The 14,332-nt window shown below is 34.9% G+C and overlaps 1 protein-coding gene across 1 annotated transcript in view; it reads left to right on the plus strand.

The window, feature by feature from the left end:
• LOC129262335 (SHC-transforming protein 1-like) overlaps positions 1 to 8,345 on the plus strand; it is a 42,052-nt gene extending 33,707 nt beyond the window's left edge. Inside the window, exons 5-7 of the mRNA XM_064099351.1 lie at positions 2,683 to 2,802; positions 3,955 to 4,008; positions 8,187 to 8,345. Of these exons, the coding sequence (XP_063955421.1) occupies positions 2,683 to 2,802; positions 3,955 to 4,008; positions 8,187 to 8,345 (333 nt within the window). The remainder of the gene's footprint in view (positions 1 to 2,682; positions 2,803 to 3,954; positions 4,009 to 8,186) is intronic.
• The last annotated feature ends 5,987 nt before the right edge of the window (positions 8,346 to 14,332 follow it).

The raw sequence follows: 14,332 nt of genomic DNA on the forward strand, positions 1-14,332 counted from the left end.
TATGAAGGTCACTATCAAACAGTCTCTGCTGTTTCCATGGCAAACAACCAGAATATATCCTCCTCAGGGCTGAAGGAGAGCTCTGTGTACACTTTGTTTGCCCTGTGTGGTGTCCCAGGCTATTCCCTGCTCAAAACTTTCTAACTCCGACCTCCTCATAGCTCGAAATTACCAAGTACACTCTATAATTTTAACTGTAAAATGAATCCAGATCTGCTGTGAATTACATGTATGGTAAAATTGGATGTATTTTGAATCCTAAGGATTCAGATTTATTTCTTTTAGCTTTCAATTCAAATCCGCAAGCTTTAAAGCTCCACATGCAGTTTTCGGCTGGTCACTATTCACAGCCGATTTATATAAGATCCTTGAAATAATAGAATATACCTCTGTATTAGTTTTTGCTTATGATGTTGACCACTAACTCACTATTCAGAGTGTTATTTAAAGGCCAAGTCCACTCCAATGACAAGTTGTAAAAAAGGAAAAATAAAACAAGCAAAGTAATAATAATTTCATCAGAATCAGATGTAAAGTATTTAAAAAAGTTATAGGGCCTACATGTAGCATATTAAAAGTTCTGCTTATTTTAACAAGCAAACTCATCAAAATTCCATGGCTAGTTCACAGTCAAAAGTAAAAAAAAAAAGGATAATAGAAATTTATGGATAAAAGTGAGTGTGTACATGTACCATTGGCTAACTCATTTGAACAACATTCATCAATACATGTACATGTAAACAAATTTTCGGCATTACTCCTATGCATTCTCGATCTGTACCGGTAATGAAAATCATAGGAGTAAATTTGTTTACAAATTATAATTTCCTCCTATTAAAGCCTCTTTAGTTATTATTCACCAATTTGATGAAACTTTCTTTTCACCCTCCTTTATAGTGTACATCAAAGATCACTCTATTTGGATTGACTTTAGAGTGAACATGTAGGGCCTACATGGACAAATATTTCACTCAAAATTTCACTTGTTGCTACAGTGTATACAGTGCGTCCCAGAAAAAACGAAACCGAGATTAAGCGACGATTTATCATAACTTAATCACAAATACAATAGACAATGACCTACCAATGTGAAGCTTAGAATCTCCTCTTTCATCTGATATTACTTAGATTATTCCCCATTCACGCATGAGTGAGCAAAAACAATTTGAAAAAAGGATACCAAAAATTCATTTGGCGGGGGTATCTGAATTTCAAAAAGAAAATCACATGCCTAAAAAGTTCAATATCTGCTCTTTTATTTGATACCTTAATCACAAAAAATGGTCAAGAAGTAAAAAAGTTATGTTCCCTCGAAACAATGCTTGTATTTCTATAATTTTCATTAAATAAACATGTTTTCAACCGGTTTCCCACAGAAGCTATCAGCATGGTTAACAAAAGACTTAATGCATGGTTGATCGTCAACAAAACGGAGTATCAAGTGAGTTTGAACGCTAGCCTGTAGAACCTCTTGATTTTATGAAATTGTTGAAATTCAAGCCTTATTTCAAATAACCAGAACTTTGTTATTTCTTGACCATTTTCTGTAATTGAGGTATCAAATTAAAGAGCAGATATTGAACGTTTAAAAAATGTGGTTTTCTTTTTTGAAACCCATATACAGCCCACCAAATGACTTTGGTATCCCCTCTTCAAATTGTTTTTGCTCACTCATGCGTGAATAAGAAATAATCTAAGTAATTTCAGATGAAACTTGAAAGAGGAGATTCTAAGTTTTACAATGGTAGGTCATTTGTCTATTGTTTTTGTGATTAAGTTATGATAAATCATCGCTTAATCTAGGTTTCGTTTTTTGTGGGACGCACTGTACAGTGTATAACAACAACTACTAAATTCTATTCACTCCCTCTAATGAGTGAATTATTTTTTCCAGAGAGGAATATAATATTTGATTTATTTGTTGGCTTACATTTGTATGCCTACCCGTAAGCCAGACTTTATAGTCAATCGCACAAACATTTGACATCTTTACATTGTGTCCTTATGTCTACAATACTTTATAGTGGTATCAATTTCCACAGAAATGACAATTTGTATTTTTAGTACCTCACTTCCTCATTTTGCTTCTTTTAATTATACAGTAGCTCCAGTTAAATTACAACCGATTTGTGAAGAGTAGAAACCTTTTGATTTCTGTTTTTTTTTGTGTGCTCAGAACTATAATTACCAGTATAACACTTTATTGCTGTCGAAATGAAACAAGCATTGTGCCCAAGCCCACCCTTGAAATGGCAGTTGCCCCCCCCCCCCCCAGTCAGGACCATTGAAGGACATTTTTTCTGCAAAGATTATTGAGTACATTTATGTACATGAGTTCTGTATTACTAATCAATTTCAAATAACTTGGATGCAACTGAATTTTGTAAACCTTGATGGCATGATGGTGATGTACACTACAGTTTGTTTATTTCATGGATTATTTTGTATGTTGCATATAATTATGTCACATTGATATTATTTGAATGCAGAAATAAAAGCAAACAAACAATAATGATAATTGATACAAATTTGTTATCAAAATCTAATGTCTAGCCCCGTCATGACAAATTGATACACTGTTAATTGCATATTATTCTGTTATCAAATATTCCTATGTCAGATCAGTTTCTTTGAATTGATTAATAATTTTCTTCCAAACTCCCATCTTTATTCTCTTTTCAGGCAAGCAAGACAATCTGTAAGATTGTAGGAGAGAACCCCAACATTCTTTTCGGAGGTGCTAATGTAAATCTCACAATATCCACAGCCAGCATTAACATCAGAATAAAAGAGACAGGAAAGGTAAAACCATAAAGTATTATTTGATTTTGCTGTAATTTTTTCCCCCACATAGACTGCATTTTCTTCATCTTTTTTTATGGGGGGGGGGGGGGTGAGGAATCAAAGGATGATTGCTTTGTAGTGATTACACTAGTTCAAAATGCCACTTTTGTATTCTCTCTGTGAATGTGTTACGAACTAATTAATAATTTCTCTACTTGGTGACACAAAATTTGCTCCTGCGACATTTGCTCCGGGCTTTTATATTTTGTTCCCCCACCCATGTTTTCTATTATGGAAGTGCCCTCCCATTTTTTTTTTCATTTGCTTGCCATATTCTTGGGATTAAATTGTACATAATTATGTTAATCAAGAATATCTTTGCTTGCTTGTTATACATGTAACTCTGAATAAATTCAGCACAGTTCATTTTTTAACCACCCTATGTTTTGGAGATAGCTCACGTGCATACCCTCTCCCTGTTTTGTATACCCCATCACATGAATCCTCAGTTACCATATTTTGTATGAATGCACACGGACTGCAAGAGTCAAATTCACTTGCAAGACATGTACCATTGATGTAATGAGGAATCAGTTGCATATTGGAGATCCATTGGCAAGAAGATAATGATATCTACAGCTGTGTTTATGAATGTAAATTGAGTCTCGAGATAGATGGATGACAGTCGTCTCAATTACTGAACATCGTTCACTTTTCTTGTCCAAGTTGATGATGATGCCTGGTTCATACATGAGGCATTTGACACTGGTTTTAGGGTAAACATGGTGGGTGATAGATAAGCTGGCACTGTTCAAACATTTAGGACTTAAGTATTTTTGTAATACCCACTGCAGGCTTATTTGCAGAAAAATTAAATGTTGCATTTTTATTGGCCCAGGACTATGCAGAACAAATTGTATAAAAGCTTGTTTCGAAAAACGTACTATGATGACAAATTTTCAATAAAAGTCTAAAGCTAACTGAAGTCTTTCAATTTGATTGACTGGTGGTATAAAACTTCTCTTTATGAAATGGGATATGCTCAGGTAAATCATGTACATGTATATAAAATGTACAGGGGATACACTGTAAGTGCTGTTATCTGTGAATGTACATGCTCTCGTAAATGTTTTGTTTGCCTGTTTTTCCCTTCCTCTTTTTGACTTTCAGCCAATAGCCAATCATCAGATGCAAGGTATCTCATTTGCATCAGGTGGCGATGCTGTAAGTATAGTGATCTCTGATTTTATAAAAAAGATGGTTGTATTTAATGATGTTGATTTTTTCAATGCCACTCACATGTAATACCAGACTACATTTAGATTATGAATTCAATTCAATTCTTTTCTTCCATTTCACAAAATCCTATATTTTGTGAGCATAAATTCATACCTACATGTAGCATCATATTTTCAGGATTTCGGACAAGGAAAACCCCACTTTGATGGAGGAAAGGGATATTCTAGGTGATTTTCATACTTTTTAATCAATTCTATCAAAAAAGTGACCTACGATCATGATTATACTTTTGATTATGTAGTAATCATAATGACAGTAATAATATTCCACACATAGCGCATGCATACAACATCATAGTCTTTAGCGCTAATGATGATGAAAATGATGTTGATGATGATGATGGTGATGGTGATGATGATGGTGATGATGATAGTGATGATGATGATGATGGTAATGGTGATGGGGATGATGATAATGATGATGATAATGATGATGATGATGATGGTGATGATGTTGTTGATGATGATGATGGTGATGATGATGATTCAAATGATGGTAATGATGATGATGATGATAATGATGATAATGGTCAATATTATGATGATAATAGTCCTCATGTACAGTGTATTGATGTTACTTCTTCAAATTCTGTATATTTCCCTTTAAATGAGCAATTACCCAAGTCATGTAGCCAGTAAACAATATTTATAAACCCTTGGCTATGTCTTGGATATGACCCAAATCTATCACTCAATCACAGAGGAATTTAACACACGTGTTTATAGGAGGGACATGAAGGTGTTAAGAATTTAGGTAGTTCTTCATCAGCCAGAGTTTGCTCAAGGTTCCAGTCCGATGAGCCCTCATCCGGATAAAAGGAAAGCCCATCCCAACCAAAAAGTTGGTTTGAATTTGAAAAGACTAAAATATAACAAACATAATTTAGAAAATTTATTCTGATATGTAAAATAAGAAAGTTTAATAAGACATTTCAAAATTTTCACGCAACAGTTAAAAGCAAAGCATGGATGAGAGTTGGCTCAGTTGACGATGTCACAAACTCAGGATTTCTTTGGATGTCTATATTAAAAGGTGAAATTCCAAAGTCAAATAATCACCAAAATAGTCAAAGTAAGACCAGATTATGGATAAAGTGGAATTTCTCCACTGAAACAGGGTTCTGTGGTCCCAAAAGTTTGGGCTAAAATAAAAAGTAAAAACATCAACTTTGCAGATGTGACAGCAAGGAACCTCTATGTTGAATGAGAATGCAACCTTGGCAGTCACACATGTTCAGGGAGGAATGATGAATCAAACTTTATTTCGCATGATAAGGAAGCAAATATTAAAATATTTGAAGTAAAAATTCTCAAAAGTAATTAATTGAAGCCAACATTGCAGTCTCCATACACTTTTGTAAAAATAAGTTTCATCAAACATGCTGTCCAGCATAATTTACATTATTTGATCCTCACCAAAAATTCAAGACAGGCTTTTAATGATAATTATGATAAATTATCCTGTGGAAAGTAACCCAGGAACAGGACATCCTGTTATAGGATCACATTGTTATCTTCCTGTCCAAAGGGACAGCTAATAAGTCTTAATTCAAAAAGTTGATTGTAAGTACACGTGTACAGTCTGTGTTATAAAATAGAAAAGCGATACCAAGCTTTTAAAGGATTCTGTTTTATTTTCTTTTTTAATTAAAGAGTTTGAATCACATATCAATGACTGAGTGCACACATACTAAGTAATATAACGTTGACAAATGTAATTATTTAAGAACTTTGATATTGAATAGAAACTAGGAAATATTATTTAATACACTCTGTAAATGTTTGTTCTCTAGGGTAGTCTTTTATTCCTTCCTGTTTAATTTTGGTTTATGATATGGTTTTATTTTAAACAAACAAGGAAATGTGCTCGTAGGAGGGTCTATTAACAATATAGAAAACGACTTTCGATTTGTCCTTAAATTGGCTACTCTGATCACAATATTTGAGAGGCATACTTGCCAACTGTTAAAGTATGTATTTTTCTATCTATCTATTTAAAAGCAATCTTTAGATTATGAGCACACATTTAAAAGATAATTGGCTAATTCTACATGTACATTGTACAGTATCTGTACATTGTAAATGAACCATTAAATATTGGTATTCAGTGATGCGTGGTCCTACATGTAGAAGCGAGGGTCCAATCAAATGCTAAAAATATGTACTTTGTTGTGTTATTCTTATTGTCACTGATTCACCCCCCCCCCTTCAAAAATATTCATTATAAAAAGGATTATGGAAATTTATATGTTTTTATATGCAGCCTGTATATTAGTTCACTGTTCAGTATGACTTAGTATACAATATGGCACTCCCTATGGTGCTTGTATAAAATCAAGGAGCTTCAAAGGACATTTGATGGTGCAAAAATTTCTGATAGGATTGGGGGAAGGGTGTGAATTACTCAAAGCAACTTATCCTTCTTAGTGCAGACTAGTCTAGCACGTACCTGATGCGGACAATGGCGCTGACCAGGGGCCCGTTTCATAAAGATTTACAACTGTAGTAACTTTGCCATTATGGCAACTACCATGGCAACCTGATTGGCTGCTGAGCCCTGTTTCCATGGTAGTTGCCATAATGGCAAAGTTACAACAGTTGCAAGTCCTTTATGAAACAGGCCCTAGAACTGAACAAATCACTGAAAGGGGTATGAAAATTGTAGAAGTTTTGGGTCTGACAATACCAGTAACTCCCTCCTGCACTAATATAAACCATATATTCTGTCAATAATAGATTAGATTTTACAAAATTGCAATGATTCAAACGGGCCCATTCTTAAATATGCTTGGAAGACTCACGTTACGCATCAATTTTGGGGAAAATCTGTAGTCGTCATGTGGTTACATGCTTAATAGCAGCTTCCAACAAAAAGGTCCCTCTCCAGAGTTCCACCCAGTAGCAGTTGTTCCAGGTTCATCAATATAGAGATTTCCTGCTTGTCATTAAAGAGATCATCCCCCATTTTAAAGTTATTACTTGAGATCTTGACACTATTGGGCGGTAAAGAGATGGAATTAAGGAGGGTGTTAGACTTTTAAGGCTTTGGGATAAAGTGGTCTAAATAAAGCCTGTGAGGATTGTCATTCGTTTGTAATCAGCTATAAAGAGAAATCAGCCGGGCAGTATTACAAGCATATTGTAAATTCTGAACTATCAATATCCACTATCAGCTAATTTCATACTTGTACTATGTGTAATATTTTATGTATTTGATAAAAAATAAACACAGCCATAAACAGGTGCTTGAATTTTCTGATAATTTAGATTGGAAATAATAGTAATTGAACAAACTAGACTATATGATTGTGCTTCTCTTTAATTTAGGGGTTTAATACACAGAGTTTCCCTTTTTAGCGAACACCCTGGAAATTTATTCCCAGTTTGTCCTGACATTGAATTTCCAATTAAGACTTTGATGATGTGAAGTGTTATGAAAACAGTATGAAAGAGTATCTTCTCATGCTTCCATAATTGAAGATGCATCACCTGTATTACATTTTCCTCTCCCGTGAAATGTAAATATTTATCATTTTAATCTGAAAAGTATGATAACTGATAAGTCAATCAATGCTCATCACTTTGAAGGTTGAAAATGATGTACATGATTGGAATAAAAAGAGTAAAATCAAGCAAGCAGAACACCAAACTTTCAGTAAAATTACGCTAAAAAATTAATCGAAATCAGACAACAAAAAATGAAATAAAGTGAAATTTTACTTATATTTTCAGAGAACATGTATACAACACAGTGGTGTGCATATGATAGAGCCAATGATGTCACTTTAATTAATATTACAATATTTGATTTTTTACTGATTTAAATTGATGACATAAATTTTCCATTAGATCACAATACATGTACATGTAGGTTTTATACATCAATGGCAGTTCATCATGTTCAAGTCAGTTTTTCGTTGCGGTTGACTTCATGCATTGTACATAATGTCTCAATTTTTCTGCAATATGTTTTGTAAGTGATGAATGATGCAAGTATATACCCACATGGACATGTACAATTATGTTATTTAAATTGTGAATGTATTTTCATTTTGATTTATATCACAATGAAAATCTTGTTCCATTTGTCTTTTCATAATACAGGAAACTCAGAACTATGTGGCTTACGTTGCAAAGGACCCAGTCAATGGAAGAGGTAAATATAATGAACATATTCAGACTATCATAAGCTATAGGGCAATTCCTTGCAATGCGCTGCTTTTTGTTTTGTATACAGACTGGAGTTATGATGAAAGTTGCTAATTTGCATTCAAAGTATTCAACGTACGGTTCTTTGACATCCTGAGTGAAAAGTGACGTGTATATGTACAGGTCAATATCCGTATAGATCCTACATGTACATGTACATGTAGATAGTGACGATACAGACATTGGATATATAGGCCTTCATGTATCTGCTAATTCTTGTTTGAAATAGGGGCATGTACATTTAGAGTTATAGTGTACATCATGGCACAGACCTACGAAATAATTTACATGTAGAACACATTTTCCACTGATTAGGGTTTTTGTGTGTTTATACGTACATGTACCTCTTCCAAAGGCAAGAGTGACTCCGTATATGAGGGTGGGGGGTGACCACCTTCTATGATTTAGGGGTAATAAAAAAAGAGGAGACAAAGATAGGAAAAAAGAGGGAGAGAAAGGAAGGAAGAAAGAAAAGGTATAGGAATAAGAATATGAATATATCTACACCTTATTTCTCTCTTATACCTTGTACCCATATAATTCAATCAAGAAAAATTAAACAGTCACCTACAATGTACAGTACATATAAGATTGGGTCATTTTGCAATCTGCCCCCCCCCCCCACCCCATCATAACATTCTGGCACTGCCCCTGAGTTATTAAAAAAGACATAGTGGGAATGAAAATTAATCAGGTTTTCAAGTCCTGAAGTGTGTAAATGCAGTCAGAAGGCTGTATGTAAGAGATTGTCACCTTGTAAGTTTCTTGTCTTGAATTTAATAGTCTACAGTATATCAGATTACATCTATCTGTCTAATAAGAGAAAATGTAAACAGAACCAGATTACATATTGAAGCACCTTAAGAGCATATGCTAGCTATGTCTGTTAATCATGGCCAAAGAAGAGATATCAACTTTTCAGATGAGTGTTTTGGAAATGATATGCAACCTGAATTACACTTTATTCCTGCAAGTTTAAGAGAAAGTCCAACCCAATGGAAAGTTGACCAGAATGAAAAGAGAAATTCGAACTCCATACCTGTATGTAATGCTGAAATTTTATTTAATTCAGATGCGGAATAAGAAATTTTCGCTTGATTTCACTGAACAGTTTTAATATCCTACATGTAGGCCCCGTTGTATACACAACAAAAAAAGTAAGTCCCCCCTAAATCAAATTGCTGTAACTTTTGAACCGAATTAGTTTGAGATATAATATTTCATAGGTGGTTTTCTGCACTCATTAAGCAACTCCTGGGGAAAAATGAGATCAATCGGTTGAGTCATGCATGAGTAATTAAAGATTTAATTAAAAATGACCATTTTTAAAAGTCACAAGAGTCGTTTTTCAGTTTGTTCAAATACAAAGTTGGGCAAAAGTTGTTTTTAGGTGAATTTTATGGCGTTATGCTGTTTTACTATCCATCATTTAACCACTTCAGACCAGATTTTGATATCGCATGTTCATGGTTGAGTGAGCACAATGTATTGCAGGGGCTGCGGAAGCGGGGGGTGGGCTTCAGCCCCAACTTTTTTCCAAAAACGTGTACAAAAATGTAAAAATGACCATACTATTTGATTTTTTTTTTGCATGATCAGCCCCCCCCCCTCACCTTTGGCTCAGTCTCCCCCCTCCCCCACTTTGAAAACCGTTCCGCGGCCCCTGAACTGTGACGTATCATCATAGGGGTTTATGGTAGTATCATCTACAACTTGTTAGATCATGTTAAGATTTGAAAATGTTGGTGGCTCCCCCAATTATAGGCCCCTCCCCCATTATAAAATTCTGAACCCACCACTGATTTGTCCATACATTCAACTGATCCTGAGAAATTGTTAGGACAAGAATACATTTATGCAGTATAAACAGTATTCATTCCTAAGTTTTCGAATATGCTCGCTCAACCATGAAAATGTTTAAAATTCGGAAAGTGTGTGGTGATAGAAATGATGTATGATAAAAACAACAGCAATTAAAGTCACATTGGAAACCGAATTTGCCCCCAATAATCACTATATTACCCTTTAAAATGCGTCTGTGACATTGAAAATACAAATTTTCCCACTTTGATTCGTGCTCACTCATCCATAAATAAACAAATCGATTTCATTTTTGCACAGAATTTTGCCCATAGGTTGATAAACATTACTGCCAAACGACATTGCTAAAGATAGCCTTGAAAAAAAGTTCCACCACATTGAATATTAAAGGGGTTACTTATTTGTAAACATACAGTATGCACCCATAATGTACATAAGTCTATGAGAGAGGAAGTCAAAATTTTAACAAATATGAAATGAGGGTTTGTTTCATGGACGGTTTTTGTTACTTCTGCCAACAGTTATTTCATGAAACTTCGCACATGGCTTCAGAGTAACACTATCCAAAAGGTGCGAACACCAAAATAACCATTCGATGCGGCACGGAGTGGGGCCAGGGCCTTGAACTTTCTTCTCATTTGCATAATTTTCGAGTATTGTGTGCTCACTGATGCATTAAACATCGGGATTTTTACAAAAATCCAATCAAATGAACTATGCAAGGAGGTTTGTGACAGATATCCAAAGTTACAAATTTCATTTTTTCCAATAACGTAAAAAAGAGCTATTCACATTCCACATGTTCATTCAAGCGTGAATGTTTAATTAAACGCCTTTGAATCATTGAAGCATGTTAATTGGTCATGAACACAACGAAAAAGTTGAGAAAAGATAATTTTCAGTTACCAAAATGAAACAATACTTGCCTACGATATTGGAAAATCATATTTTTTGTTTTCAATAAATGTTCTTTGAACCATGAAACGGTGAATACTGATGAAGAAACTCTTCCCAAAAATAACTGTCATCATATTCTATCATTTTTATTGATAGAAACGTGTAAAATATCCAATTATAGCAAATTTGGACTTGTATTTATTCAACCGTGAAATTTAGCCAAAAAACTTTTATCGTCTTTTAGAAAGTACCTTTTACAAGCCTTCTGACTATTTTTCATGATAAGAATATGGAATAAGTTCCAATAAAATGGAATCAAAGTCATGATATTTGGCTTGTGACTTTTGAAAAGTGACATTTTTGCCTTCTGATGGTGCTCACTGAAGCATGACGTAAAATACGTCCATAACATTTACTCAGAGGGTAGCTTATAAAATTACATACACGCTCATGTAAAAATATATTAAAAACTCGCATTGGTTTGGAAATTATTGATGTTTGTTTAAGGGGGGACTTACTTTTTTTTGTTGTGTATATAACAGCTTAATATTATGGTAACTTTGCCTTCCAATGGTAACTACCATTGCAACAATACTCAGCAGCCAATCAAAATCAACGATTCCATGGTAGTCTATTGGATGGCAAAGTTACCATTATGGTATAACTTTTATGCCACGGGGCCCTGGTCAGGATGCAAATGATGGAACCTATGATGTGTTCCCATCACTATTTGTTAATTTTTTGAAATACAAATACATTCTTCGTTTTGGGTCCACTTGCCCTATATTCGAGTATGGCTGTGTTTAAATCACAAAATCATTTGCAAAGCCAAAGAGAGCCAATAAATCTAATTTAATCATTTAAATTAAATCTAATTTAACTTCTATTTGCTGCCAAACCACAAAGCTTTTAAAGTTTGTGTGAAAACCCTCTTTAATTACTGGTCGCCCACTGAATGGGACCATACGTGTGTATTCATGTATATCACATTAATATTCATGCTACCAGTCAGAGATTCAAGATTTCTGATTTTATAGCAATATCTGAGATGAGATTTCCTTGGAGGAAAGCTTGTGCAAGGTCTCACTTTTATGGCATGAAAGTGCTTCTACACACAATTTTTTGATAATGTATTACCTAATTAATTGAAAACATAGACTTTTCACAAGAAGTGATATCTCATTTCATGGAATACTGTGGGGGGGGGGGGGGGAGTTGGTGTAGGTTTATAGACCATTAGACTAGGGTGTTTTCTATGATGTGAATTGTGGCATAAATTATAGAACCCTAATGAGGATATACATGTACTCCTGCTAGTGCTAGTAGGTTTTGTAAGCAGTATGTCTTGTATACCCCCTCCTCTTGCTGTAAATCATTGTTTTATTTTTATTGCCTACATGTATGATTGTGTGCAGGTGTTTGGTTCATAAGAACTTCCCCTGCACATTTGTTGATAATACTTTTTATTAGTATCTTGTTTTTGCTTTTGCTTTTTTTTCATTTTAATTGTGATGAATACCTTTAAAATACTACTGTGATAAGTCAGAGAGAGAGAGAAAGAGAGAGAGAGAGGGGGGGGGGGGGAGGGTGTTGCCTGACATGTGCTTACCAGACCCCAGCAATTGTACATGTACTTCACTGACGTGGAGACTGTTTTCCGGGCCTGTTCAGACATGGAGTTAGAATCATTAATGCCCAATAAAGAAAATGGAATACATACAGTATATCAACAGAAGAAGGAAAAAAAGAACCACCATCTCTGTTATTACATGTACATTTACCTCATTATACACTGCTGTGACCACTCTTAAAACAAATCAGTCAAATTGACTAGTCCAGTGGTCAGCTGGGTGCAACTGGTATGTCTAGTCATATTTCTAACAATATATTCTAGTCAGAATTACCTCTGTTCTAGTAAATTACGTCAGAAAATAGTTAAATACAACTAAAATAACAGTTGTACCCAGCTGACCCTATTACTAGAGGCCGAGTGATATAGCTCTTGTATTTGTCTGAACATGGTGGCGATATGACAGGAGAATCTCCCAGAAGGATTCCTCAGAAGATGATTCACAGGCTTCAGCCAGGTGACCCCCCTACCTCTTCCCTCTACCATTAGTCATATTCACACCTGCCAAATCAATAAAATACTATGAATTAAAAAAAACTGGTGATGCCTTAAAATACCAGATACCATTCACATCTACCTGTCCACATAAATTGTTGCAATGAATGAGCCAGCAAGAGACTTGTTCAGCAAAATCAAAGTAGAATGGATTCTCTTGTAAGTTTTCATAATTGTGTAGATGAAGAAGTAGATGTTCCTACAGTGTACTCATTCATTCTCTCTTTTGGTGAATCATTATTTACAAACACTATTAAATTGTCAAAATGCTTTCAAAAGACTTGAGCAAGGTTTAGGGTTCGTTAAGAACAAAATAGTTTTTTCATACATGTAAGTATTTTCTTTATGGATAATGCTTTCGCTGCTTCTATTTTTTCCCTGAAAATTACCTGTTGTATTTTGATGAACATACATATATTGAACTACATTTTTTGTTATTTCAGGGGGGGGGGGGGGACCCATCAACCCATGTGCAATTTTGTTCAATAGCTAGAAGACTTGATCAGAAAATCCAGTTGTTTTTCATGGCTGACCAGGTGTGAAAGTAACCTTTACCATTGTCACCTGTAAGCTAATACTTCCTGTCTTGAGGCGGTGTAATATCACTCATTGCAGAGAGAAAGAAGAAGAGTCGGTAATGGAATAGAATACGAAGAAATTCACAGAGCCAACATGTACTTGTATGTAGCTGTAGGCAATGTAATGATTATTGGGAAAAGTGTTGTATTGATTATAGGGTGGCACTACATCAGGGCAGGGGTGACTGCCCTCCCATCTCAAGTAATAAAAGAAGGAAAAATAAGCAGAAGAGGGCAGAAAGAAGACAGAAGAATATTCTATAGAAAGGTCTAGGACTATGACTGAACTCTACATGTATATCCCTCTGTCATTTCATTGGAAAAAAAAATGTTTTATTCCCGCCGCCCCCCCCCCCCCCCTTCGACCCCCCCCCCACGTAAAATAGAATACCCTGGTGCCACCTTGAGTCGTCAAACAAAATGTCCAGATTTTGGATAGTTGTGAGGGGGATTCGCTGATTTTTTGTAAACATGCTGTACATTAATCCTTGCTTTTCAAAGGGTTTCATTAAATGAAGATTTTACGTTCAAGAATGAACATTCAGAGACACAGAGCCAGAGACGAAACTCAATGAATAAATCAGGGGAAAATATGCATGGGGGCTGGGGGACATTGAGCC

Source organism: Lytechinus pictus, chromosome 5, assembly GCF_037042905.1.
Source record: "Lytechinus pictus isolate F3 Inbred chromosome 5, Lp3.0, whole genome shotgun sequence".
In the NCBI taxonomy this organism is placed as follows: Eukaryota; Metazoa; Echinodermata; class Echinoidea; order Temnopleuroida; family Toxopneustidae; genus Lytechinus; species Lytechinus pictus.